The sequence below is a fragment of the Jaculus jaculus genome, chromosome 12, assembly GCF_020740685.1.
Source record: "Jaculus jaculus isolate mJacJac1 chromosome 12, mJacJac1.mat.Y.cur, whole genome shotgun sequence".
Classification (NCBI taxonomy): domain Eukaryota; kingdom Metazoa; phylum Chordata; class Mammalia; order Rodentia; family Dipodidae; genus Jaculus; species Jaculus jaculus.
Window position 1 is genome coordinate 30,604,704 of NC_059113.1, and position 27,965 is coordinate 30,632,668.

At 52.4% G+C, this 27,965-nt stretch overlaps 2 protein-coding genes across 5 annotated transcripts; one reads left to right on the forward strand and one right to left on the reverse strand.

The window, feature by feature from the left end:
* Window positions 1–1,476: 1,476 nt before the first annotated feature.
* Window positions 1,477–9,854, reverse strand: Mief2 (mitochondrial elongation factor 2). Of its 3 annotated transcripts, none has more exons than XM_045130971.1 (4): window positions 9,735–9,854; window positions 4,752–4,905; window positions 4,365–4,518; window positions 1,477–3,808 (listed from the first exon to the last, which is right to left on the reverse strand). In XM_045130971.1, the coding sequence occupies exons 2-4, from the start codon at window positions 4,896–4,898 to the stop codon at window positions 2,754–2,756; spliced, it is 1,356 nt and encodes a 451-aa protein (XP_044986906.1). In that variant the 5' UTR covers window positions 4,899–4,905; window positions 9,735–9,854; the 3' UTR covers window positions 1,477–2,753. The 3 variants fall into 3 exon arrangements, with proteins under 3 accessions (XP_044986906.1, XP_004669093.1, XP_044986905.1); XM_004669036.2 differs by lacking the exon at window positions 9,735–9,854 and adding an exon at window positions 6,643–6,758; XM_045130970.1 differs by lacking the exon at window positions 9,735–9,854 and adding an exon at window positions 6,575–6,692.
* On the forward strand, window positions 8,748–27,933 carry Flii (FLII actin remodeling protein). Of its 2 annotated transcripts, none has more exons than XM_004669037.2 (30): window positions 8,748–8,845; window positions 12,651–12,761; window positions 13,015–13,086; window positions 17,887–17,967; window positions 18,275–18,360; window positions 18,459–18,620; window positions 18,796–18,899; window positions 19,944–20,119; window positions 20,194–20,351; window positions 20,555–20,639; window positions 20,880–21,027; window positions 21,176–21,312; window positions 21,471–21,683; window positions 21,802–21,981; window positions 23,196–23,278; window positions 23,389–23,463; window positions 23,657–23,740; window positions 23,831–24,002; window positions 24,868–24,972; window positions 25,053–25,244; window positions 25,476–25,664; window positions 25,756–25,895; window positions 25,981–26,215; window positions 26,350–26,504; window positions 26,572–26,632; window positions 26,716–26,844; window positions 26,921–27,027; window positions 27,113–27,218; window positions 27,350–27,415; window positions 27,537–27,933. In XM_004669037.2, the coding sequence occupies exons 1-30, from the start codon at window positions 8,783–8,785 to the stop codon at window positions 27,669–27,671; spliced, it is 3,810 nt and encodes a 1,269-aa protein (XP_004669094.1). In that variant the 5' UTR covers window positions 8,748–8,782; the 3' UTR covers window positions 27,672–27,933. The 2 variants fall into 2 exon arrangements, with proteins under 2 accessions (XP_004669094.1, XP_012806789.1); XM_012951335.2 differs by having other exon boundaries at window positions 21,179–21,312.
* The last annotated feature ends 32 nt before the right edge of the window (window positions 27,934–27,965 follow it).

Below are 27,965 nucleotides of genomic sequence, written 5' to 3' on the forward strand. Positions count from 1 at the left end.
TCCCCCTCAATCAGTCTCTCTTTGATTTTGATGTCATCATCTTTTCCTCCTCTTATGATGGTCTTGTGTAGGTAGTGCCAGGCACTGTGAGGTCATGGATATCCATTTTGTGTCTGGAAGAGGGCATTGTTGGCAGTCCTATTCTTCCTTTAGTTCTTATATTCTTTCTGCCATCTCTTCCGCAATGGACCCTGAACCTTGGAAGGAGTGATAGACTTTCCCCGTCATAGGGTTTTCAGTAACCAGCATGTATTCCCTCCTGTGGAGTGGGCCTTTGTCCAGTCCAATTAGAGTGGTTGGTTCCCCCCATAACAGACATGCCAAAGTTGCACCCGTTCCCAGGAATCTTCTAATAAAGTATAAGTTTCTTCAGGATTTTTTTTTTTCAAGGCAGGTTTCACTCTGGCCCAGACTGACCTGGAATTCACTATGTAGTCTCAGGGTAGCCTTGAACTCAGTGATCCTCCTACCTCTGCCTCGCGAGTACTGGGATTGAAGATGCCCACGCCCGACCAGGATTATTTCTTGATACGATGGCAAAGGAGTGAAGATGCAGCTGTGTTGAGTACTGGCCTAGCATGTATTCAGCTTCAGTATTGCAAATAAAAACACAAGCTGGCTTCCCAGACAGTTGCCTACAGCCTGCTCAGGTCAGCCTTTCCCCAGAACCCAGAACAATCTTGTCACCCAGTGAGCTTCTCTGACGGCTGGCAGGCCTTGCTGAAGCTTGGTAACACTGATGGAGAGGAAAGCAGCAAGCCTCCCTCTCATTCTGGGTCTCCTTGTGGCAGGAGAAACGTTAGCACTGCCCCGCCTATTAGTCCACACACATGCCCAGGAAGGAGGTTTTCTGCAGTTCCCATTTTACTGACAAAGGGACTAAGGCAAGGTTCTGCCCCTGGCTGCTCCCTTGCCAACCCATGGCCATTAGTAAAAATGCTAGGAGCTCTCCATGTGTCAACGCCCTAGTGAAGCTCCCAAACCAAGTGACTTCCGCCATCCTGTCACGGGTGGAAGGCGAGGCAAGGTACGAGATGGTCTCCTCCAGAAATAAAACTCTAAGGTCAAGACAGAAACAGGATGGAAATGGCCCAGGTGACAGCAATTAGACCTAGCTTGGGTTCTTCATAGCTGTTCTGTCCCTCACTCAGAAGAGGCAATGGGGACAGGAAGACTTCACCAGGGTGGGATTTAAGGAAGAGCTAGGAGGACCAGAAATTCAAGGTTATCTTTGGCTACATAAAATTTTGAGGTCAACCTGGGTTACATAAGACCATCTGAAAAAAAAATGTTCTGGGGCTAGAGAGATGGCTTAGCAATTAAGGCACTTGCCAGCAAAGCCAAAGGACCCAGGTTTGATTCCCCAGTCCCCACACAAAACCAGATACACAAGGTGGTGCATGTGTCTGTAGGTCATTTGCAGTAGCTGGAGGTCGTGGGACACCCATTTTTTCTTTCTCTCTGATTGCCTCTTTCTCAAAATTTTTTTTTTTTTTTCCGGGCATGGTAGTACATACCTTTAATGCCTGCCATCGCTCCATAGGCTGCAGCATGCTAGGATTATAGAAACCTACCATGGCTTCCTGCTTTTTATATGGGGCCTGGGGGTTGAACTTAGGTATTTCAGCTTGAGTGGCAAGAACTTTTACCCACTGAGCCATCTCTATATCCCTAAAAACAGTAAGTACTGAAACCCTACCACCTCCAAGTTGACCTCAAGCTACTAGGCCAAACCACAGGACTCACTCATAAAGCTCCAAATAGCCAACTATGAAAGTGCCAAGATTGCCTTTCCCAGCAAGAATCACACACGGGTAAGAATTTTCTTTTATTCCTGTTCACATTCCTCAAGGCATAGCTTTTTATCAGCTTGGGAGTAGATCCAAAGACTAGAGGGGCCCCTGGGAAGAGAAGCGGTCTCCTTCCTCCAGCCCTGCTACCTCAGGCTGTAAGGTCAGAACAAAGACGTCCGCCAGAAGCAGTTCATTTTGGCACACTGCAGAGGCCAGGGCTGCACATGGGTCTCTGGGAAGGGCATGTCCTCTGCCTCCAGTGAGATCCAAGAATGGCCACTGTGGGACAGCAGCACACAGCTCTGCTCCCCCAGCAAGGAAGGGGCTCGAGAGGACTTTGCAGCCTGTACAGAAAATTCACCCAGTGGGAGGAACAGGGTCTTCCCTGAGGTATAAGATGGGGAGCAGGTGAGACCAAACGGCTGTACAGCCCGACTTGACCAGTAAAACAAATGCATGGACCTCAGGGAAAACTCTTCAACAGCTAAGCCAGGACACCACGTGACTCGGGGACATAGCTAACACAGGACATTCAATGACCAGCTCTGGGTGCCCAAGAAAATTCTCTCTCAGAAGAATGATGGAACTGGCCCTTGCCAGGCAGTCACCTAAGAAGGCAGAAGCCACATTATGCTCTTGGCAGATTTGTTGCTGGTGACAATGGGCTGAGTCTGAGGTCCTGAGTCAACCCCAGAAGGTTGAGGGGACATCAGAGTGGCTGGCACTGCAAGCTGGCAGCCAGGGTAGGCCAGCCACACTCAGGTGACAGCTACCCAGATTCTCTAGACTCTGAGATCTGGGCAGGCATGACGTAGACACATGCCCATCCATGGGCTCAAGTATTTTCTCCTTCTTTGCTCTGGCTAAAAGCAAGCAAAACCCATTCTGCAGGTCCCTGGGAGGTCAGTGGCTGCAGCAGCTTTCCAGCATCAGAAAACAAGCCAACCCCAGTCCCTGGCCTCACAGAAGACTCTCAGGTGCCTGCAAACCACTATACAACGCGTAGCCAATGTCATCGATCGTCTCCTCTCGCAAGGTGCCCAAGAGGTTCACGCTGGGGTTGAAGTGACAGGGTAAGTTGGCCTGCTCCAAGTTACACACAAGCAACTCCAGGGCCTGTAGAAAGCGGTCCCCCAAGGCCTCCTCAGTCCAGGCCACTTCCTCCTCACTCAGACGTAGAACCACTTGGGTCAGGTGTCCCCGGTCCAGCTGTCTCAGGGCTGGGTGGCCATGACACACACCACACAGCAACAGCAGCAGCCTCCGGCGAGTGCCGGCATCCTGGTCATCCAGGGTCCGCAACCTAGTGGCCTCTACTGGATACAGGTCCTGTAGCCACAGATTCCCAGCCAGCCCCTCCAGGGGCCAAGCCAGCAGGAGGCGGTCATCTGCACTGGACCCGGGGATCACCATGAGCATGGCCACAGTGAACTCGAGGTGCTCATGCTGCACCTCCAGCAACAGCTCCTCTGAGGCCACACTGGGCCGGATCAGACACCCAAGCAGGGTGCCAATGGCAGGCCAGTTGACAGAGGCAGTCAGGGCCTTTCGGAGCAGCTCCAGCAGGATGCGAGGGGAGAGGTAGCCCCCCACCAGGAAGCGGTCCCAAGGGCTGCTACCACGGGGATGGAACTCAAGGTGGGTCCTGCGCACGGCCCAGCAGCGAGGGTCCCTGGCCACAGTGTCCATGCCGGGCACCAGGCTCCACAGGCCCGGCTCCAGAACCAGTGGTGCCAGCAGACGCACACGCTCCACAGCCCCTGCCTGTAGCCCGTCATAGAGAGGTCCACCTGGCACGAGTGCACCAAAGGGCAGTTCTGGGAACTTGCTCTGCAAATAGGCCTGCAGCTCCAGTGCAATATCGCCAGCCAGCTGTTTGGCCAAAGCCACATGGGCTTCTGGGATAGCCACGTGGTTCCGCTCGAAAGCCAGCAGCTTCTCCTGGAACGTCAGGCATAGTGGTGCTGGGGCGCTAAGCTGAGGTGACATCTGAGGATGAGTGCGTACGGGCCCCACTGCAGAGTGAAGGGGTCAGGGCACCATGTCAGAAGACTCCAAGTTAAGAAAGCTCTACTAGCTGGGTGGTGATCACATCCTCATTTGTAATGGCCACTGAGAAAGTCCTGAGTTCAGTCCTTAGGACAGTGAGGGATTGGTGGGAATGACAGTTTCACTAGCCCAGAGTCCCAACAGCTTGACTCTTACAGCTAAAACGGCTTCATACAGACTGGGAAAGGTAGACCCGCCCCTCTCCAGGCCTGTTTCCTCAGCTCAGGCTTTTCATAGCATTCAAACCACTACCTTGTTCTGACAGTAAGCAAGACGACAAAAGCCATAATCTCAGAATCCCATAGCCAGGATACAGCTCAGCACAGCAGTGAAGTATGTGCAGAGTATCCATGAGCCCTAGGTTTGACCCTTAGCACACACAAAATTATATATCCACTAACCATCTGAGGAGAAGCCCACAGCCCAAAGAGCAGACACTTGTGAAGGTATGTCTCCAAATGTGATATATGTTACTATGAAAAGGGAACTCACCCACATAAAGAGGCAAAGGGTGCCCATTACCTGGAGCAGAGGTCAGGGGTGTTATGGGCTGGCTGAGGGCAGCACGGGGGGGCTGGCGCTGTTGATGTGATGTGGCCTTCAGCAAATTCAGTTCCTTCCAACTCTCGCCCTTGGCGTCATCCTCATCGGGAGGGCTGGTGGCCCTGTCAATGAGCTGCAGGCAGAGTGACACAGAACAGAGCATCCAAAATCTGGGGCGTTGGCAGGGGGTGGTGGGAGGATGGCTTTGGAAAAGCTTAGGGCAAAGCCAGCCAGGGAGCTGTGCTAGAGAAACAGGGACCCTGGGCTTCAGTCCAGCCTTAGGAAGTCCCACCACCCTACTGGGTGGCCCCGGACCTGGCCTCCTCTCCTGGAAGCCTCAGGAAGGTCCTGCCCACCTGATCTTACCCGCTTTACAGCCAAGGTGGCAATGCTCAACACGGCGGCCCCGCACACACCCAGCACCAGGCGAGCATTGGCCAGGAGAAAGTCTACCACGCTGCTCAGGCCCTCATTGGCACGGTGCTTCCCCCGCTTGTGGAAGAACTCTGCCATGGTCTACCTGCAAGAGAGGCATGAATATGTTGTTGAGGGAGGGGTCAACCTGGTTAGCAGGGCCCAACATAGTCAGGTGCTCCATAACAGCAGGTAGAGCACACAAGGGTGGCTTTCTGAAGAGAATGAGAAAGGGCTTGCTTAAAGGGTTTTGGGGAAGGAGATGAGGAAGCTTCTAGGTCCTACCCTGAAACTTTCACTCACCCCTGGAAAGGGGGTCTCACATGAAAATGCCCTGAAGCCTTTTGCTTCTGACCCTATTAACCAAGCTCTCTGCCATCAACAAATACCTGGAGAGATGGGACTTAGCATCACCACCCTTATTCTACAAAGACACAAGCCAAACCACACAAGTCTCAAACACAGCTTCAGGACTCAGTGTCTTCATGTTCTAAACCAGGATCTACCAGACACAGCAGCTCTTATTGACCACCCATCAGGACAAACTCAAAGGTCACAGAAAACCTGCAACCTGCTGGGCCTTTGACAGGACCTCAGTGAAGTTCAGGGGCCTATTTAATACTTGTCCCCCAGATCTTGACAAGGAAACTACCAAAAGCAGGGAAGGCAACCACATCAGAGGATGGGCTGAGTGAGGGTATGTGCAAATCAAAGCTGAAGGCTTCTTGGTCAGATGGTGGACAAGCATGTCTAAACATGCTGACCCCAAACAGAGAGCTGCCCAGTGCCTCTGAAGAGGGTGTGTTAGGCCCCTTGGGTTTGGGACAGTGTTGGCAGTGGGAGGCCAAGGGCTAGAGAAGTTGAGATGGGGCCTGAAGCCAGGCACAGGAAGCAGTGAAGAAGGCTGGGAAATAAAACAGTCCCTAAGTGTGTGTCTGCATGAGGTCAGGCACCTGGGAAGTGGAAGCAGAAATCTCCTAGGGTCTAGTCCACCATGCCAGGAGGTTATAGGCTGTCCAGAATGTCAATATCAGCCAGGCATGGTGGCACACACCTTTAATACCAGCACTGGGGAGGCAGAGGTAGGAGGATTGCTGAGTTCAAGGCCACCCTGAGACTACATGTGAATTCCAAGTCGGCCTGGGCTAGAGAGAGACCTTACCCCCAAAAAACCAGTAACACCAAAAGAAAAGAATGTCGGTGTCTTTAGCCCTCCCTGCTGAGCTATGGGTGTCTTGGGGCCCAGCTGCCCAGTAACAATATGCCTGGAGTAGCTGAAGCCTGAAGCACTATGTAACTCAGCCCAGACACCTGACCACTTGTCCCAGACTAAAAATAAGACCCTGCTCTGGGGTCTAGTGAGGTCACAGGCCAGGCAGGTGACCCATCACAGCCCTAGAGAAAGTTTTTGCTTCTTCATTCCTGCCTGCCATCGTGGTCAAAACTGCCACCTCCCTTAAATTCCAGCACCTGTATAAAGTGGGATTCAGCACTCTCTCCGGAGGGGTCGTGCTGAGTTCCAACTCGGGACCGCCGAGAGGCCACGGGTGGTTAAAAATAACGACTCTGCCCAGCCAAACCCTGGGTGTTGCTTGTCCTTCCCCTCTGGCCAACAGACAGCCCTGTACGGCCCCAATTCACTGGGGAGGACACTGAGGCCCTGGACACCAAGTGCAATATCCAAGACAGAGAGGAGGAGGGCTGGGATTCGAACTCGGACCTTCAGGCCCAAAGTCCTCCCTCCTTCCGCGGCTGAACGCGGGCCACGCCCCCACCTGCAAAGGACGCTTGCCACTCCCGGGTTTAGTGGACCCTGGGGCCGCCGGGCGCGCTCCAGCCGTACCTACGTCTCGGCGTCAGCGCACCGACCCGAGGACGCGGTGGACCCGCCTGGGAATGGAACGTGGGAGACCTGGGAACAGAACGTCGGGGCCGGGCGGTGGGTGACCGTGGAGGCACGCAAACAAGTAGGCCTTTGCTCCAATCAGAACGCTCAGATGCTGCGCACGCGCACGATCAGCCAATGACGACTCGGACACGCCCCTTCGCCGCAGGCGCACACTCCCTCAGGGGCGGAACTTAGGGACACGCTCTGGATTTAAAGACGTACTGTCTTATTCCTAGCTCGTGATAAGGAGTAACTCTTCAGGCTCTGTGTGGCTCATACGCGCTTCTAGTTTAGTTAATTTTATTTATTTATTTATTTATTTATTTATTTATTTATTTATTTATTTATTTATTTATTTATTTATTTAAGAGAGACAGACACACACACAGATAGAATGGGCGCACCAGGGCCTCCAGCCACTGCAAAATGAACTCCAGACGCATGCATCACCTTGTGCAGCTGGCTTCTGTGGGCACTAAGGATTCGAACCTGTAGCCTTTGGCTCTTCAGGCAAGCACCTTAATCGCTAAACCATCTCTCCAGCCCCTAGTTAATTATTTTTTTCATAAGTAAATTAGTAATTAGTAAGTAATTAATAAATTTTTGAGAGAGGTTTTCACACTGTAGCAGAAGGCTGGCCGCGCACTTGAAGCCATCTCTACCTCAGCCTTTCAAGGGCTGGGATTACATTTGTGTGCCACTACATATATGTCTGGCCTTATCCTTACGCTTGTAATGGGAACCTCGGTGTGGAAAAAGCGGTTTGGGGTCCACATTCCCTCCACCGGCCAGGCAGACAGGCCCCAAAGGGCCACATTCTGTCTCTTGGACTCAACTGAGTGGGAGTACTTGCTGCCCTCCTTAGTACCTTTATCCTGCTGGGTGCACTGTGGTGAAAAAGCCAACTATGGCCACCTGATTCATGCAACTTCCTGTTTTCTCTCCTTTGACGGATGCGATACTTCCCCCACCCCTACCCCTTGGAAGGATGGTTATTCCTAGAACTGCTGTCACCCATTTATCGAGAACCTGCTTTGTGCCCACCAAGGTGAGAAATCTTGGCCCAAGACGAGCTCTGGTCTTCTGCAGCATGAAAAAAGCCAACTGAGCAGAGGACTGACGCTTAGAGAGAAGAATAAATTCATCTTTGTGTGTGGTGTTGAGATACAACTCAAAGCCTTACACCCCTTTCTTTACCTCTGAACTACATCCTCACTCCTGAGCTGCCATCCACTGAGTGCCTGCTGCGTGCTGCAAGCTAAATCTGTTCGCTCACTTGCTTCTGACAATCACTTGTACAGTATCTTACGGATGAGGAAAGATGAGCCCAGAATTTCTGCAAGCTAGACCCCAAGTACCCAGATGTCTCACTACCACCGTTCTGCCATGCTGAGGATGCTTGTGACTTTGGGATTGGGTCAAAACCAATTTCAGGACCGGAGAGGTGGCTTAGAGGTTGCCTGCGAAGGCTGGGAACCAAGGTTTGATTCTCCAGGTCCCAGATACACAAGGTGGCGCATGCGTCTGGGGTTCGTTTGCAGTGGCTGGAGGCCCTGGCGCGTCCATTCTCTTCTCTCTGTGTCTCAAAAATAAAATAAAATAAGCCGGGCATGGGTGGTGCACGCCTTTAATCCCAGCACTAGCGAGGCAGAGGTAGGAAAGTTCGAGGGCACCCTGAGATTACATAGTGAATTCCAGGTTAGCCTGAGCTAGAGTGAGACCTTACCCCGAAAAACAAAACAAACAAACAAACAAAAAAATAAGAGTCTGAAAAAACAAAAACAAACCCGATTTCAGCATGCAGCTGTGGCCCAGGGGGACCAGTGCCTGAAACACCCTCCGCCCTCAGCGTTACAACTCCAGCTTGGAGGTGGTGGAAACCTGCAGCCTGCAAAGGTCCTGTCCGGTTCCCGAACCCGCGGGCCCCACGAAGCGCCCAGCCTCGCCCCCGCGCCCCCCCCCCCCACCATCCAGCGCTTCCCCGCGGCGACGGCGGCGCGCACGCGGGTTAAAGGGGCGGGGCCGGCGACGGTCCAGCCCGCGGCTCCGGGTCTGCCTCCGCGCCCGGCCGCCCGGCAGCGAGAGCGGCGCCGCCATGGAGGCCACCGGGGTGCTGCCGTTCGTGCGCGGCGTGGACCTCAGCGGCAACGACTTCAAGGTGAGTCGGGGGTGGGGGGGTGTCCTGCGCCCAGGCTAAGCGGCTCTTCTCTTCCGGTGCCGCCACCGAGGGGATTCCCCCATCCTCCCCCTCTCCGGAGCGGGGCGGGGCGGGGCGCGGCTCTCTCCGCGGGGCCTGTCTGCCCGGAGCTGACCCCGGCCTCCGCCCCGTGCCCTCGACGGGAAGACTTGAGACTCGGGGGTCGGCGTCACGCAGCGGGGGAGGGGGGTGGCTCGCGCCTCGGTTCTCCGCCCGCGCGGGACGGGGGACGGGGCCGCCGTGCCCCGAGCTCGCGCCGCGGCGCTCACACGTCCAGGCGCGGCCCGGTCGCCGGCTGCCCAAAGGCGGCCCGGACCGCCGCCCCCGCCCCCGCCCCGTCCGGTGTGTAGTCTTGGGCAAGTCACTTCCCCTCTCGGGACCAGGGCTGTCTCGTCCGCCCCGGGAGCTTCCGAGGAGCCCGTTTGGGGGGGGGCGTGGAATGGAGCGAGCCGTGTCTGGCAGGTGTGCGAGGTTCTGGGGCGTCGTCTGCGCAGCTGTCTTGATTGACTGATGGGCCGGAACGGGAAACCAGAGCCCAACCCCCCATGGGCCAGCCCAGAGAGAGAGAGAGAGAGAGAGAGAGAGAGAGAGAGAGAGAGAGGGGGGGGGGGGGAGAGGGAGGGAGGGAGGGAGGGAGGAGGAGTGAGAGAGAGATCCCAGGGGAGGCTGAGCTGGCCTGCAGGGGCTGCCCAGCGGCCTTGGCCCTCCACTGGCTGAGGTCCCTTTAGTTGCCAGCTTGGGGCTGATAAGGAGGTGCGTTCCACCAGTGATCACTTGCATGTGCATACACCCTATGACCCTATACACAGGTGGCTATGTTCCCCCCCACCACCACCACCACCATCCTCACCTGGGATCTCCATGTGTCTTCACTGGGCTGGGAAAGTCTGAGTCACCCTCGGGAATGTGGCTGGAGGGGGAGGGGACAGCAGTCTAGGGCGCTTATGGTGTGTGTTGCCTGAGACTTGTGGTGACACAATGGCCAGCGGTGCTGCGGTGGGCACTGAGTAAGGGAAATGGGTGGTCGGGAAGGTGGCTCTGCGATTAAACTCGCTTGTTTGCAAATCCTGCCCTGCTGGCCCTCAGTTCCCAAGCAGTCCAGGCAGGCAGACACACACACACACAGAAATTAAAAACGTAAATATGGGGAATGAATAAATGAGGTGGAGGGCTGGGCTCTTAATGTAGTGGGGTTTGAACCTTGCCAGGTTTTCTTTTTCTTTTTCTTCCTCTTCTTTTTTCTTTTTTTTTTTTTTCGAAGGTAGGGTCTCACTCTCGCCCAGGCTGACCTGGAATTCACTATGTAGTCTCAGGGTGGCCTCAAACTCGTGATGATCCTCCTACCCCTGCCTCCCAAGTGCTGGGATTAAAGGTGTGTGCCACCACATATGGCCTTTTTTTAAAAAAAAAAAAATAATTAGTTTATTTATTTGACAGAGAGAAAGAGACAGGGAGAGAGAGAATGGGTGCTCCAGGGCCTCCAGACACTGGAACTTCAGACATATGCGCCACCTTATGCAGCTGGCCTTCTTGTGTACTGGGAAATTGAATCTGGGTCCTTAGCTTCTCAGGCAAACACCTTAACAGCTAAGTCATCTCTCCAGACCCTCTTTTTTTTTTTTTAACTTTTTATTGATAGTGTCTATAGTATAGATAATAAACTATAATTCACTTTCCCATTCCCATTCTCCCCTTCTGAAATCCATCCTCTAACAAATCCCCTCCCCTTCCAATTAGTCTCTTTTATTTTGATGTCATTGTCTTTTCCAGCTATTATGAAGGTCTTGTATAGGTAGTGTCAGACACTGGGATGCCATGAAATCAAGGCCATTTTGTGTCTGGAGAAGCATATTGTAAAGAGTTCTACCTTTCCTTTGGCTCTTACATTCTTCCCACTACCTCTTCTGCAGTGTACCCTGAGCCTTGGAGGTTGTGATAGGGATGTCTCATTTAGTGCTGAACATTCCATTTGGGGGGGGATGGGCACACCAGAGTCTTCAGCCACTGCACCAGATGCATGCACCACCTTGTGCATCTGGCTTATGTGGGCCCTGGGGAATTGAACCAGGGTCCTTTGGCTTTCCAGGCAAGTGCCCTAACTCCTAAGCCACTCTCTCCAGCTCTGTAGTGACATTTTTTTTTTTTTTAAACAATTCATAGACCAACTTTTCTCTATATCAACCTGTCGTTACAACTCACCTTTGGGACAGCATGAATTCTGACAAATGGTGCAACACAAGGAAACAGTTCTGTCTTGCCTCACTTTCAGAACACGGCCAGGAGGAGCTCAATGAAGAATGTAGCTACTCTTCTTTATTTCATTTTTTTTCCCCCTATAGTGACTTTTTTTTAAAAAATTATTTATTTATTTGAAAGCGACAGACACAGAGAGAAAGACAGATAGAGGGAGAGAGAGAGAATGGGCGCGCCAGGGCTTCCAGCCTCTGCAAACGAACTCCAGACGCGTGCGCCCCCTTGTGCATCTGGCTAACGTGGGACCTGGGAAACCGAGCCTCGAACCGGGGTCCTTAGGCTTCACAGGCAAGCGCTTAACCGCTAAGCCATCTCTCCAGCCCCCTATAGTGACTTTTTAAAGTCACCCAGTGGTCACTGACATCTGAAAAGAGAAGCTTCTCTAACCAAAAGTGAGGGTAGGGCTGGAGAGATGGCTTAGCAGCAGTTAAGGCGCTTGTCTGCAAAGCCTAAGGACTCGTGTTCTATTCTCCAGGTCCCACTTAAGCCAGACACAGGGACTCAGGCACACAGTGTCACACATGCATCTGGAGTTTGATAGTAGTGGATAGAGGCCCTGGCACACCAATTCTCTCCCGCTCTCTCTCTTAAAAAAAAGAAGTGAGTCGCATTAATATACGGATATAAACATAAAAAAATGCTTACAGGGCAGTTTGGTGGGCATGATATATGCTTTTAGCCAGACAACAGCAGTTGTTACTCCCCTAGGGCTCATAACTGCCCATCATAGGCTTTTGACTAGGTTTTTAGTACCAGGCATGTATTCCCTCCAATGGTGTGGGCCTCCATTCCAATTAGAGAGTAATTGGTTTCCCCTGTAAGAGATATGCCACTATTGTATCAGTTGGCACATTTGGCCAGGCTGGCCAGTCTTAAGGCTTACAGTGTCCACTGCTGTTTACCATCATCGATGACTTCTCTCTCCCATTGGGCTGCATGCTGCATAGCTTTTTCCAGCTTTCTGACAGTCAACAGGAAGGAAGCTTCCAGCTTGGTTTCTCAGTGACCTGCAGCCCAAGCATGTGGAATCTTCAGCAATAGGGTCTTACCATCTAGTTTTGGTGGGAAACCAAGAGGCTTGCTTGCCAGGTTTTTATGCCCATACAGGAATGGGGCTCAGTGCAGTCTGCAAAGAGTCAGGGGGAAACCTCATCCCTGGTAGCCCGATTTGCCTGGAACACCAGGCAAAGTCATGTGAGTGGCACCATCCACAGCTTAAGTACTGGCTGTCCTCTGAAACAACACGTTCTCAAGGCTTGTCCTGGCCTCTCTGGGGTGTGGAGTCCAGCGGGAGAGATGATCAAGGCTAACACTTTAGTCCTGCAGGAGTTTCAGTTAGTCCCACTGTATGAGTGAAGAAGTTGAGGTATAGAGTCACTAACTTGTCCAAGGTTTCACAGCTGGGGAATTGGCTCTGTTGCTTCAAGACTGTTACGGCCATTAGGACCCATATAAGGTGATGGATCAGGGGCACCGCCTCACAGGTCAACCTCACAATAACCTCTTCTACCAGGGTGGCTACTTCCCTGAAAATGTCAAGGCCATGACCAGCCTTCGATGGCTGAAGTTGAACCGTACAGGCCTCTGCTACCTGCCTGAAGAACTGGCTGCCCTGCAGAAGCTGGTAAGAGGCAGCAGGAAACAGGGAGGGTCCCCGTGCGGGGCTGGGTGAGTGGAGCCTGCAAAGATAGCAAAACACAGTGAAAGAACAGGGCTGGCTGTGGCAGAGCTGGCAGGACTGCATCTGGAAGTATGTTAGGGGTTCTGTGGTCTGTGGGAGAGGGGGGCTGTGGGAGTGACTCCTGTACAGTGCAGGGTTGCGTGGGCAGACTGAGACTTGTTACCTCAGCCTCTTCCTGGATCCTCTGTCCATTCAGGAGCACTTGTCCGTGAGCCACAACAACCTGACCACGCTGCACGGGGAGCTGTCCAGTCTACCTTCGCTTCGGGTGAGTGCTGGCTGGGACCAGCCATGAGGTGGGGTGGGGTGGGATGCTTCCAGGGCCTTAATGGGGCCAAACCAGCCTGAGCCAGTGCATTGGGCCCCCTTGTTGTAAGAGGATAGTTATTCCCCATGTCTTCATGAGTCCGCGTGAATGGGAGAATTCCATGCGGAACAAGTGAAAAAAGTTTCAGAGCTCACCACTCGTTTTGTTTATATTTTTAAGTTTTGGATTTTCAAGATAGGGTCTCACTGTACCCCAGGTTGACTTGGAGCTTACGCTGTAGCCCCAGGCTGGCCTCGAACTCACAACTATCCTACCTCAGCCTCTCGAGTGCTGGGATTAAAGGTGTGTCCCACCATGTCCGTCTTCACCACTCATTTTGGACAACTGTGATCACAGCCAGCTCAGGCAGAGCACAGTATCGACTAGTCCTTGGGGGTTTGTCAGGTGCCTCAAACCTCCACGAATACCAAACAAAGTGAGGACTCTTAGCCACACAGGCAGGTTACTTTCCTGGAATCATCCCCAGGCAACAATGTAGCTGGTGTGGCTGGGCCTGTGGATGGCCTGAACCTCAGGCCCCTGGCCCAGTCCTGCATAAATCAGGTGATCTTGTCCAGGGCCAGAGCCCTGAAATATTCAGGGTACAGCATTGGGACTGAGGCTCCCTGACTGAAATCAGGGCTCTACAGTTTCCTGGTTTAGTGGCTTTGGACCAGTCCCTCCTCTTCACCCCTGAAAATATGATTAGCTTAAAAAGCAGAAGCCTGCCTCTGCAAAGAACATAAGAGAAATTTCAGGGGAGCTCCCCTAACTTCCACTGTCACTTGTGGCATACCACCATTCCCTGCCCCGTCCTCTCCCCTGCTCAGACTTCCTGCACACCCGTGCACTTCCAGGGTCTTACAGCTGGAGAGTTGGCTCTGCTGCCCTCAGCCATAGTATGTTCTTTTGGCATATGTTAAAAACAGCACCTCTGTGGGGTGCATGTGTGTGTGTATGTATGCAGGTGTGTATGTATCATTTGTTTATTGTTTTATATTTATTTATTTTTATTGACAATTTCTATAATTATAGAAAATAACCCATGGTAATTCCCTCCCTTCCCTCACTTTCCCTTTTGAAACTCCACTCTCCATCATACCCCTTCCCACTTTCAATCAGTCTTTTATTTTGATGTCATCATCTTTTCCTCCTATTATGATGGTCTTGGGTAGTGTCAGGCACTGAGAGGTCATGGATATCCAGGCCATTTTGTGTCTGTAGGAGCACGTTGTAAGGAGTCCTACCCTTCCTTTGGCTCTTATTCTGCCGCCTCTTCTGCAATTGACCCTGAGCCTTGGAAGGTGTGATAGAGATATTTCAGTGCTGAGCACTCCTCTGTCACTTCTCAGCACCATTGTGCCTTCTGAGTCATCCCAAGGTCACTGCCAGCTGAGAACAGAAGCTTCTCTAACCAAAAGTGAGAGTAGCATTAATATGTTGGTATAAACATTAAGAGAAGTGCTTAGTGGGCAGTTTGGTGAGCATGGTATATATACATTTGGTCAGACACCAGCAGGTGTTATACCACTAGGGCTCATGACTTCCTTCATTATGGATTTTCAGTATCAGGGATGTATTCCCTCCCATGGGGTGGGCCTCCAGTTCAATTAGAGAGCGGTTGGTTTCCCCCATGACACACATGCCACCATTGCACCCATTGACTCATTTGGCTTGGCTGGCCAAATTTAAGGCTTTCAGTGTCTATTATTGAATATCTTCACTGGTGATTTTTCTCTCTCCCATTGAATTGCATACAGTGTAGCTTTTTCCAGCTTTCTGTCAGCTGGTCTACATGGAAGAGGTTTTCAGCTCAGCTCCAGCAGGATTTCTGAGTGACCTTGCAGTCCAAGTATGTGGATTCTTCAGCAATAGGGTGTTACCATCTATTCCTGGTGGGAAATCAAGGGCCTCTGCAATGGCTTGTAATGTTTGGGGGCTATCATTGACCTCCCTGGCCAACAACTCACTGGAAGGTATCCCATCCCTGGCACTGAAAATTTTGTAGCAACAGTCTATAGCTTCTGGGTGTTCCATTGTCCAAAAAAGTAGGTTTCCATATGGCTTGTTGATATCCTCTTAGATTTTGATTACCCTCCCTCCACCTTTCCTTTACTCAGAACTCTTTTCCTGACCTCACTTAGGCCTTTTCACTCCCATTAATCTGTTGTTCTACTTACATATGTACAATACCATACTATTAAGTGCTCCCCTCAATTCCCTTTATATCCCCTTTCTAGCTTACTGACCTCTGCTACTGTTTTATTCCTACTCACATAGAAGTCCAATCATTTGCAGCTAGGATCCACTTACGAGAGAGCACATGTGACACTGCGTATGTTGAACCATCCCTGCATCTCTGGGATAAAGCCTACTGGGTCGGGGTGAATGACCTTTCTGATATATTCTTGTATTCTATTTGCCAATATTTTGTTGATAACGTTTTCATCCATGTTCATGAGGGAAATTGGTCTGTAATTTTCTTTTTTTGTTCTTTCTCCAGTTTTGATATCAGGGTGATGCTGGCTTTGTAGAAGGAGTTTGGTAGGATTCCTTCCTTTTCTATTTTATAGAAAAGTTTGAGAAGCATAGTTCTTTCATGAAGGTCTGGTAAAATTCACCACTGAAGGACAGGCATGGTGGTGTGTGCACACCTTTAATCCTAGCACTCAGGAGGCAGAGGTAGGAAGATTGCCATGAGTTCAAGGCCACCCTGAGATTCCATATTGAATTCCAGGTCAGCCTGGGCTAGAGCAAGACCCTACCTTAAAAAAAACAAAAAACAAAAAACAAAAAACTCACCAGAGAATCCATCTGGGTCTGGTCTTATTTTAGTTGGGAGGTTTTATAAATTTTTTGTTTTTTTAAGGTAGGGTCTCACTCTAGCGCAGACTGACCTAAAATTCACTACGTAGTCTCAGGGTAGCCTTGAACTCATGGCAATTCTCCTACCTTTGCCTCCTGAATGCTGGGATAAAAGGCATGCGCCGGGCTGGAGAGATGGCTTAGCGGTTAAGCGCTTGCCTGTGAAGCCTAAGGACCCCGGTTCGAGGCTCGGTTCCCCAGGACCCACGTTAGCCAGATGCACAAGGGGGCGCACGTGTCTGGAGTTCGTTTGCAGTGGCTGGAAGCCCTGGTGCACCCATTCTCTCTCTCTCCCTCTACCTGTCTTTCTCTCTGTGTCTGTCACTCTCAAATAAATAAATAAAATTAAATTTAAAAAAAAGGCAAGCACCACCTTGCCTGGTTCTCATTTCTTAATATAGACACTTAAAGCTATAAATTTCCCTCTTAAGACTGCCTTCATTGTGTCCCAAAGGAATTGGATGTTGTGTTCTCATTATTATTTGATTCTATAAATTTTTTGATTTCCTTCTTGATTTCTTCATTGACCCATTCATCATTTAGTAGTGTATTGTTTAGCTTCCATGATTTTGTGTATGCTCCATAGCTTTTCTTGCTGTTGATTTGTAGTTTGATCCCATTGTGATCAGATAGAGTGCAAGGAATTATTTCAGTTTTCCTATATTTGTTAAGATTTGCTTTGTGTTCTAATAATGGTCCATTTTAGAGAATGTTCCATGTGCTGCTACAAAGAATCTGTATTCTGCAGCATTTGGATGAACTGTCCTGTAGATATCTGTTAGGTCCATTTGTGATAACTGGAGCAGAATGCTGAGTGTCCACTTCATTGCTCTTGTGTCCTTCCCTTCTTGTTTTGAGCCAGAGTCTCTTACTGATCCTGAAGCGTGACTTTTATTTAGTGAGCTCTTGTGAGTCCCCCAGTCTCTGCACCCCTGCAGCATTGGGGTTACAGATCCATGTGGCCATGTCCAGCTGAACGTAACTGGTCTCTCAGGCCTCCTTAGGCCCTGATGCTTGTGTAGGAAGCACACTTAACTACCAAGCCATCTCTCCAGCCCGCCCCCTCCACTCCCCTCCCCTCTTTTAAAAAATATATATATTTTAGGGTTGGGGGGATGGCTTAGCAGTTATGGCACTTGCCTACAAAGTCAAAAGACCCAGATTATATTCCCCAGGACCCATGTAAGCCAGATGCACAAGATGGTGCATGAGTCTGGAGTTTGTAGGGGCTGAAGGCCCTGGCACATCCATTCTTTCTCTGTGTGTCTGCCTTTTTCTCTCTCTCATAAATAAAAAGTTTAAAATACATATTTTATTTTTATTTATTTGAAAGAGAGAATGGGTGCACCAGGGCTTCCAACCACTGTAAACAAACTCCAGACACATGCACCATCTTGTGCATCTGGCTTATGTGGGTCCTGGGAAATTAAACCTGGGTCCTTCGGCTTCACAGGTGAGTGCCTTAACCACTAAGCCATCTCTCCAGCTCCTCCCTCTCCCCTCCCCACCCTTTTGTGAGGCAAGCCCAACAGACTGCCTTTTTTTTTAATGCAAGAGAGAGAGAATTGGCATGCCAGGGCTTCCATCCATTGCACTTGAACTCCAGACACACGTGCCCGCTTGTGCACATGTGTGGCCTTGCATGCTTGTCACTGTGTGTGGCTGGCTTATGTGGGACCTGGAGAGTGGAACATGAGTTTGTAGGCTTCACAGGCAAGTGCCTTAACTGCTAAACCATCTCTCCAGGCCCCCCTCCCCTTTTTGAGAAAAGGCCAGGCCAGAGGTGGGAGAACACTCAGGCCTGGCCTCCATGAGGATTCTAAGAAGGCATCCTCCTTGGCCTGTACTTTTTTCTGAGGGTGGAAGGCAAGAATCTGACTCCCCATTTATCTCCAGGCTATTATAGCTCGAGCCAACAACCTGAAGAATTCTGGAGTCCCTGATGACATCTTCAAGCTGGATGACCTCTCAGTCCTGGTCAGTGGTTACCAGCCCACCTGTCCCCTACACTGCCCAACTACTGAGTTTTCACCCATGACTGCAGTGTCTGGGTTCACCATTATTCCATTTTACAGATGGGCAAAGTGAGACTGAGTAGACAGTGCCAGGCTGAGGTCACTTATGGAGTCAGTTCCTTAACCCAGACACCCTTTCACTCAGGATCCCACTGTTTCCTACCCTGAGTCCCTCATCACTCCCTGTTCAATGTCCTGCCAGATTCTGAGCATGGCAGAGGCCTAGTGAGGTGGGGATACCCTGACCTGGTCTTGCTCCTGCTGTCCAGGACTTAAGCCACAACCAACTGACGGAGTGCCCACGGGAGCTAGAAAATGCCAAGAACATGCTGGTGCTCAACCTTAGCCACAACAGGTGCTGGGGATGTGGAAAGTGGAACCAGGTGGGCAGGGCAGGGCAGTGTGTGGATGGAGGCGGGCACTGACTCTCAGCCCTCTCCTTTTGCTCCACAGCATCGACTCCATTCCCAACCAGCTGTTCATCAACCTCACCGACCTGCTGTATCTGGACCTCAGCGAGAACCGCCTGGAGAGCCTGCCACCTCAGATGCGCCGTCTCGTGCACTTGCAGACACTGGTGCTCAACGGGAACCCGCTACTGCATGCGCAGCTCCGGTAGGCGCCTCTTACCCTGGCCCGTCGTCCACCCTGGCCTGTGTCCCTCCACACCAGCCTCTGTGTACTGAGCATCATGCCCAATCCTTGGGTCTTGTCCTTCTGTCCATCCTGCCTGCCTGCAGCTGCACCCCTCATGTGGGCCTGTCCTGGTTGACAGCTCTTGTCCTTGCAGGCAGCTTCCAGCCATGATGGCCCTGCAGACCCTGCACCTGCGGAACACACAGCGCACCCAGAGCAACCTCCCCACCAGCCTGGAAGGCTTGAACAATCTTGCAGGTCTGGACTTCCTTGGGACCCCTAAATTCTTACTCTTTTGGGCTAACTTCCTTGGAAATAAATAATATATAAAAATAATAAATAATAAATAATTACAGTCCACAGACATTACTTCATTTTTTTTTCCTGCTTTTCCTTTTTCCTGCTTTTTCGCTTAGAGACAATGGGCATAGCAGAGCCTCTAGCCACTGCAAATGAACTCCAGAAGCATGTGCCACCTTGTGCATCTGGCTTATGTGGGTCCTGGGGAAATCAAACCTAGGTCTTTGTCTTTATAGGCAAGCTCCTTAACCATTAAACCCTTTCTCCAGCCCATTATTTTTATTTGCAAGAAGAGAAAGTGATTATGGGCCTGCCAGGGCCTCTTGCCCCTGCAAAGGAACTACAGTCACTTGAGCCCCTTTGTGCATTTGGATTTTATTTGGGTACTGAGGAATCAGACCCAGGCTGGCAGGCTTTGCAAGCAAGTGCCTTAAACTACTCAGCCATCCTCCCCTCTCCCTCTTTTTTTTTTTCAGACAGTCTTGCCAGGTAGCCCTGTGTGTCTTGGTACTCAACAATCACAATGTAGGCAAGCTGGCTTTGAAGTTGTACTAATCCTATCTCAGCTGAGATTACAGACATGTGCTATTACACGCAACTTACATTGGGCTTAAGTCACTAGACCCACCAGGTATGAGCGAGTTTTCCAAATTAAAAAATTGCAGGTCAGGACTGGAGAGATGGTTTAGCTGTTAAACACTTGCCTGCAAAGCCTAAGGACCCCAGTTCGAGGCTTAATTCCCCAGGACCCACGTGTGCCAGATGCACAAGGGGGCGCGTGCATCTGGAGTTCATTTGCAGTGGCTGGTGCGCTCATTCTCTCTCTCTGACTCTTTCTCTCTGTGTGTCACTCTCAAATAAAAAAATTAAAAAAAAAAAAAAACTTCAGGTCAGAGAGGTAGTCACTTTCCTGAAGCCACACAGATTTGAGCTTTGTGCCGGGGCTGGCTGTTCTCACGCCCACTGTGAGTCTCAGCTGCCACACTCCATCCCATGCCCTAGATGTGGACCTGTCCTGCAATGACCTGACGCGGGTGCCCGAGTGCCTGTACACCCTCCCCAGCCTACGCCGCCTCAACCTCAGCAGCAACCAGATCTCTGAGCTGTCCCCATGCATCGACCAGTGGGTGCACGTGGAGACCTTGAACCTGTCCCGCAACCAGCTCACTTCACTGCCAGTGCGTCTGGGACCTGGGGCAGGTGGGGTCGGGGTGCTGGGCTTCACCCTCACTGCCACCCTGCATCCCTTCAGTCTGCCATTTGCAAGCTGACCAAACTGAAGAAGCTGTACCTGAGCTCCAATAAGCTGGACTTCGATGGGCTGCCATCCGGCATCGGAAAGCTGAGCAGCCTGGAGGAGTTCATGGCTGCCAACAACAACCTGGAGCTGATTCCTGAAAGTCTGTGCAGGTACTGGGCAGGGCAGGCTTTCCAAGCAGAACCCGCTGGGACCCTGCTGTCCTGCCCCACACTCAATTTGGGCTTCCAGAAGGGCTGTGACAGCATGTGAATTTGTGGCTGCTATCCCCTTCTGGAGGTCATTAGCCTTACCTGCCACACCCCCCCAGCCATGCCCCGCACCCCCCGAGGCTCAGCTAACCCTGTCCTTACAGGTGCCCAAAGCTGAAGAAACTCGTCTTGAACAAGAACCGCCTGGTAACTCTCCCAGAGGCTGTCCATTTTCTGACAGAGATCGAGGTGAGGGGCTGGCGGCACCAGAAAGACTGGGTGGAGGGTGTGCCTGCATCTTGGAGTCAGGACAGTGGCCAGGTCCCAGAGTGGGGAGCTGAGCTCCAGCATCCATAGTACACAGCAGTGTCACAGAAGCACCACAGGCGGGGGCAGGGGGCACAGCAAGAACCCGGCCCCAGCAGGCAGCTGGTGGGGTGCGGCTGGAGGTGGAAGCCCAGCTACTCACCAGCTCTGCTCACCCTGCAGGTCCTGGACGTACGGGAGAACCCCAGCCTGGTCATGCCACCCAAGCCTGCTGACCATGCTGCAGAGTGGTACAACATCGACTTCTCACTGCAGAACCAGCTGCGGCTGGCAGGTGCCTCCCCTGCTACAGTGGCCGCTGCTGCAGCTGGTAAGTAGGGTGAGGTCTGGCTGGAAGCAAGGCACCCCGAGCCTCAGTTTGCCCATTTGTAACTGTACACAGGGTGGGGTTAGTTTCTGGTTGGCCAGGTGTCCAAGGGCCAGCCTGAAAGGGCCCAGCTGTTTGCTTCTCTCATAAGTAGGGAGTGGGCACAAAGACCCCCTGGCTCGTAAGATGAGGCTCCGGAGGCGCAAGGACTCGGCCCAGGATGACCAGGCTAAGCAGGTGCTGAAGGGCATGTCAGACGTGGCCCAGGAGAAGAACAAAAAGCAGGAGGTATGCCAGGCTGGGGCTGAGGCAAGGCCGGTGGCTTCAGCCCTGCTCAGGAAGGAAAAGGGGCTCTGGGTAGAGAGAATGGCCAATGCTAAGGCCCTGTGGTTCGGAGTAGGCAGAAGCCAGTGACTGTCAGTCAAGCACAGCTCCTGTGTCTCCAGGAGAGCGAGGACACCCGAACCCCTGGAGGGAAGGTGCGGCGCTGGGACCAGGGCCTGGAGAAGCCACGCCTTGACTATTCAGAGTTCTTCACGGAGGACGTGGGCCAGCTGCCTGGCTTGACCATCTGGCAAATTGAGAACTTTGTTCCTGTGCTGGTGGAGGAAGCCTTCCATGGCAAGTTCTATGAGGCTGACTGCTACATTGTGCTCAAGGTGAGGACTTGACCTCTGCTGTCCTCCACAGCCTGGCCCAAGGGGGCCAGGCAGGATGGGGGTATGTGTCCTTCCTGGCTTCCTAGAAGGCCCTCATGGCCAGTGCTTCGGTCCCCAGACCTTCCTAGATGACAGTGGCTCGCTGAACTGGGAGATCTACTACTGGATTGGTGGGGAGGCCACTCTCGACAAGAAAGCCTGCTCGGCCATCCATGCCGTCAACCTGCGCAACTACCTGGGCGCCGAGTGCCGCACGGTGCGGGAGGAGATGGGTGACGAGAGCGAGGAGTTCCTGCAGGTGCGGCGCGGGGCGCTACGCAGGTGGGGGCAGCCGGGGCTGGGTGTGCTGGGGCTGCGCAGGGAGAGAACCTCAGGCAGACATCAAGGTGAAACCTGGGGAGAATGAAGGTGGGAGAATAAAGGTGGCCACAACCCCCTGGGGCAGGAGTCAGTGGTTGAGGACAAAGGGGCAGAAACCTGGCATGGGAGCTGGGTCATTAGCTTGTACTAACACGAGAGCTAGAAGACAGGCTAAGGAGTGTGAGAAGGGGGAGGGCAGACGCTGTTAGGGGTTGACCACAGGCTCCATACTAAGGGCCAAGAGTAAATGGAAAAAAAAACAAAAAGTTTGGCAAGCTGCCTTTTCCTACATTGCTAGCTGGTTTACACACACACATATATTTTTTTGAGGTAGGGTCTTGTTCTAGCCCAGGCTGACCTGGAATTCACTATGTTGTCTCAGGGTGGCCTCAAACTCACAGTGATCCTTCTACCTCTGCCTCCCCAGTGTTGAGATTAAAGTCATGTGCCAGCACATCTGGCTTAAGCAGACTTTTTCTTTTTCTTTCTTTCTTTCTTTTTTTTTTTTTTTTTGAGGTAGGGTCTCACTGTAGCTTAGACTGACCTGGAATTCACTATGTAGTCTCAGGGAGGCCTGGAACTCACAGCGATCCTCCTACCTCTGCCTCCCAAGTTTTGGGATTAAAGGCGTGCGCCACCACACCTGTCTTTAAGCAGACATATTTTTTCCTTTAAAATTTTTTTTTTAATTGACAACTTTATGCTTACAATAAATCATAATAATTCCCTCCCCTCCTCCACTTTCCCCTTCACAATTCTACTCTCCATCATATCCCCTCCCTCTCTCCATTAGTCTCTCTTTTATTTTGTATTTTATTATTTTTTATTTTATCGTCTTTTTCTCCTAGTATGAGGGTCTTGTGAAGGTATAGGCACCGTGAGGTCGTAGATATTTTATGAGGCTAATTTGTGTCTGGATAGTTGCATTGTAAGGAGTGGTGCCCTTCCTTTGGCTCTTACATTCTTTCCTCCATTTCTTCCGCAATGGACCACGAGCCTTGGAGAGTGTGAGATGTTTCAGTTAAGGAGACATTTTTAACATTATCATAGATTCATAGCACTCACTTCACCTATGTACTCCGTCTCTCATCCTGACGGGTACTTGGGGCACAAAGGGACAACTCAGTGATGGAGAATTATATACACACACAGGTGTTTGACAATGACATCTCCTACATTGAGGGTGGAACAGCCAGTGGCTTCTATACTGTGGAAGACATGCACTATGTCACCAGGTGAGGGGGTAGAGGTGGGTGGCACTTACCTGGACTGTTGGGAAAGGGGAGGTGTTGGGGGTCAGTGGCCTGTGGTGCCCACATTGAGTCCTTTGTGCTCTGGCTCCCAGGATGTACCGTGTGTATGGGAAAAAGAACATCAAGTTGGAGCCTGTGCCCCTCAAGGGGTCCTCCCTGGACCCAAGGTGAGCCTCTTGATGGAAGGTAAGGGTACTCAGCCCTCAGCTGCCTCCCTTCTGTGGGAAGGAAACCCTGTTAACTAATCTTTGTCCCCTCCCCGGGGCCTAGGAGGAGGGCCTGAATCTCCCCCCTTTCTATGGGAAAGGTTTTGGGGGTGGGTCAAGAGCATGTAACAGCCCCTCCTGCTCTCTCGTCCAGGTTTGTGTTCCTGCTGGACCAAGGGCTGAACATCTATGTGTGGCGAGGGGCCCAGGCCACATTGAGCAGTACAACCAAGGCCAGGTAGGTGGGTCCTATGGGGTGTTTTGGGCAAAGGAAGGTGTCTCCTAAGAAAAGTATGGCCTCAGTGGGGGTTTTTGTATCTGTCTTCAGGCTCTTTGCAGAGAAAATTAATAAGAATGAGCGGAAAGGGAAGGCAGAGATCACACTGCTGGTGCAGAGCCAGGAACCCCCCGAGTTCTGGGAGGTGCTAGGTGGGGAGCCCTCGGAGATCAAGAAGCATGTGCCTGATGACTTTTGGCCACCCCAGCCCAAGCTGTACAAGGTGAGCCATGGTGCTAGAATATAGGGGAGGCCTCCTCTAGTGCTGTGGATTTGGGTGGGGAGAGGCTGCCACCTTCTGGACAAGCAGCAGCCTGAAGTCCAGTGGTAAACTCTGAGGAGGGCTCAGCCTCCACTTTCTGGCAAGGTGGAACACACCTTTAATTCCAGCACTTGGGAAGCAGAGGTAGGAGGGCTACCATGAGTTCAAGGCCACCCTGAGACTACATAGTGAATTCCAGGTCAGCTTGGGCTAGAATGAGACCTTACCTCAAAAAACAAAAACAAAAACTTTAGGAGTATGTCAGGCACGGTGGCTCACACCTTTAGTCCCAGCGCTTGGAGGATCACCAGGAGATTGAGGCCAGCCTGAGCTACATTGTCAGTTCTAAGTCAGCCTTGGCTGGACAGAGATTCTGCCTCAAACAACAAAGAAAATTAGAATAAACAGAAAAGACCTGGACTAAGCAAGCACATAATGCACTATATTTACAAGCCCTTCTAGCTGGGTGAGGTGGTGCGCACCTTTAATCCCAGCACTTGGGAGGTAGAGGTTGGAGGATCACAATGAGTTTGAGGCCACCTTGAGACCACATAGTGAATTCCAGGTCAAAAGCAAAGCCCTACCTCAAAATAAAAATAAAGGCCCTTCTACTGGCCAGGGCTCAGTAGGACAAGTACTTGCCTTACTCCAATGACTAACACCCTGGATTCCATTCCCAGCACTAGAAAACCCATTTGTTTGTAGGCTGCCCTTAAAAGGCTCTTTGGTTGGAGGGAAAATGGGTTCAAAGACTAGGGTATAGGCCTGAGCCACACAGCAAGGTGGTGCCAGACCCCAAGTCGGAGCTCTGTCTTCCTCCTGCCAGGTGGGCTTAGGCCTGGGCTACCTGGAACTGCCACAGATCAACTACAAGCTCTCAGTGGAACATAAGAAACGGCCCAAGGTGGAGCTGTTGCCAGGAATGAGACTGGTATGTGGCAGCAGGCAGGCACAGGGTCCGCGCCTTTCTGTGGTGGTGGCCAGGTATTGACCTCGCCTCCTGTCCTGCAGCTGCAGAGCCTCCTGGACACACGCTGTGTGTACATCCTGGACTGTTGGTCTGATGTGTTCATCTGGCTTGGGCGCAAGTCTCCGCGCCTGGTGCGTGCTGCAGCGCTTAAGCTGGGCCAGGAGCTGTGTGGGATGCTGCACCGGCCACGCCATGCCACCGTCAGCCGCAGCCTTGAGGGCACCGAGGCGCAGGTGTGCCCCCACCCGAGTCTCCACACTGCTACCTAGAACTGGGCCCAAACCAACTTCGTCTTTGTGGAAGCACCCACTCATGTCGTGTACCCCCCCTTCCCTTTGCTAGGCCTTCTCCAAGCCCCACCCCCAGCTCTCGAGAGCCTGGCCCCTGAGCTGACCTTTACCAAGCCTCGCCTGACCCTCGGACCTCATCTTAACTATGTTAATGGCCTGGAACTCCCCCGGCAGGTATTCAAGGCCAAGTTCAAGAACTGGGATGATGTATTGACCGTGGACTACACACGCAATGCGGAAGCCGTGCTGCAGGGTCCAGGGCTCTCTGGAAAGGTGAAGCGTGACACGGAGAAGAAAGAGCAGATGAAGGCTGACCTCACCGCGCTCTTCCTCCCCCGGCAGCCACCCATGGCCCTGGCTGAGGTGGGACAGGCTTATGAGAGAGAGAAGTGTGTGGGGAGGGGAGGTGTTGCACCATTTGATGCTCAAACCACCTGCTGGACGGGGGACACAGGCCGAGCAGCTGATGGAGGAGTGGAACGAGGACCTGGACGGAATGGAGGGCTTCGTGCTCGAGGGCAAGAAGTTCGCTCGGCTGCCAGAGGAAGAGTTTGGCCACTTCTACACACAGGACTGCTATGTCTTCCTCTGCAGGTGCCACTGCAGTACACCACTTCTGCCCTGGGTGGGCCCTGAGGCTGGGGGTTCCAGCCCCTGCTCACCACCATCCAAATCACAGGTACTGGGTGCCCGTGGAGTACGAGGAAGAGAAGAAGGAAGACAAGGATGGGAAGGCGACGGCAGAGGGCAGAGACGGGGAGGCAGCAGCCACTGAGGACGAGAAGCAGCCCGAGGAGGACTTCCAGTGCATCGTGTACTTCTGGCAGGGCCGCGAAGCCTCCAACATGGGCTGGCTCACCTTCACCTTCAGTCTGCAGAAGAAGTTCGAGAGCCTCTTCCCTGGCAAGCTGGAGGTGCCTCTCCCCCTCCCCCAGCTTAGGGCTATGCCTCGTGGTGTGGTGTGTGTGTGGTCAAACCCAGACCTGGGGATGCGAACCCCCTTGAAAGGCAGAGTTCAGAGAGCTGCCCACTTCTCCCCCACCCCCAGGTGGTACGCATGACGCAGCAGCAAGAGAATCCCAAGTTCCTGTCTCACTTTAAGAGAAAGTTCATCATCCACCGGGGCAAGAGGAAAGCGGCCCAGGGAGCCCTGCAGCCCAGCCTCTACCAGATCCGCACCAATGGCAGCGCACTCTGCACCAGGTGGGTGCCTGGTTGCGGGGCAGGATGGGCCTCGGGGAGCGACTCCTCACTAATTCTCCTTTCCCAGGTGCATCCAGATCAACACCGACTCCAGCCTCCTCAACTCGGAGTTCTGCTTCATCCTCAAGGTGGGGCTGTGGGCAGGAGGACCGTGGAACAAGGCAGTGGGCAGAGGACTGGACCTAACCCCAAGCCCCTGTACACATAACAGGTCCCCTTTGAGAGTGAGGACAACCAGGGCATCGTGTATGCCTGGGTGGGCAGAGCATCAGACCCAGATGAAGCCAAGTTGGCAGAAGACATCCTGAACACCATGTTTGATGCCTCCTACAGCAAACAGGTGAGAGGTGGACGTGAATCGGCCAGTGAGCCAGGGCGTGCCAAGGCCCTGGCTGGCTGACCCTTCCTTCCCACAGGTGATCAATGAAGGGGAGGAGCCAGAGAACTTCTTCTGGGTGGGCATCGGGGCACAGAAGCCTTATGACGATGATGCAGAGTATATGAAGCACACCAGGCTCTTTAGGTGAGGACCCTGACGCCCCCCCACCCCCAAGCCTCATTAGTCCTGGTACTGCTGCTTGTGACCCTTGACTCATCTTGCTCTGCAGGTGCTCCAATGAGAAGGGCTACTTTGCAGTGACTGAGAAATGCTCTGACTTTTGCCAGGATGACCTGGCAGATGACGACATCATGTTGCTAGACAATGGCCAAGAGGTAAGGATCCCCCACCCCTACCCATCAGCTGTCTGCTGGATGGAGCCAACCCATTTATAGATGGGAATCATGGGACCGGAAGGGAAGCTCCCAAGTCACCCATGTGGCCACTATCCCTGCTGTCCCCTCAGGTCTACATGTGGGTGGGGAACCAAACAAGCCAGGTGGAGATCAAACTGAGTCTGAAGGCCTGCCAGGTAAGCAGTGTTGGGGAAGGGGCCATAAGGCTAGCCTGATGGTCTTGGGGACTACAGGGGATGTACCATGGCCAGCCTAGCAGGTCGCAGTATCACCCAGGCTCACCCTTCCTCTTTCCAGGTGTACATCCAGCACACGCGCTCCAAAGAGCACGAGCGGCCCCGACGCCTACGCCTCGTCCGCAAGGGTAACGAGCAGCGTGCCTTCACCCGTTGCTTCCATGCCTGGAGTACCTTCCGCCAGGCTCCTGCCTAGGTACTGCCTGGAGGCCCAGTGCCCCAGAGGAAGGGGCCTCTTCCTGCTGCATGCACGTGAACGTGCATGCTTCAGCCACCCACCTGTGACCCCTCCCACCCCACCAACCGGTAGCACACAGCTCCAGGCTGAATCGCGGGAGAGGATCCTGATCGGTGCCCTCACAGTGTGTTCTTGTGTGTGAAGCCCCTCCTCCCACCAGGGATGAAGCAGATGGAGTTGCCCTTTAAGAGATATTAAATGCTTTATTTTCAATATTAAAAATCAGTATTTTTAATATTAAAACAGCTAGTT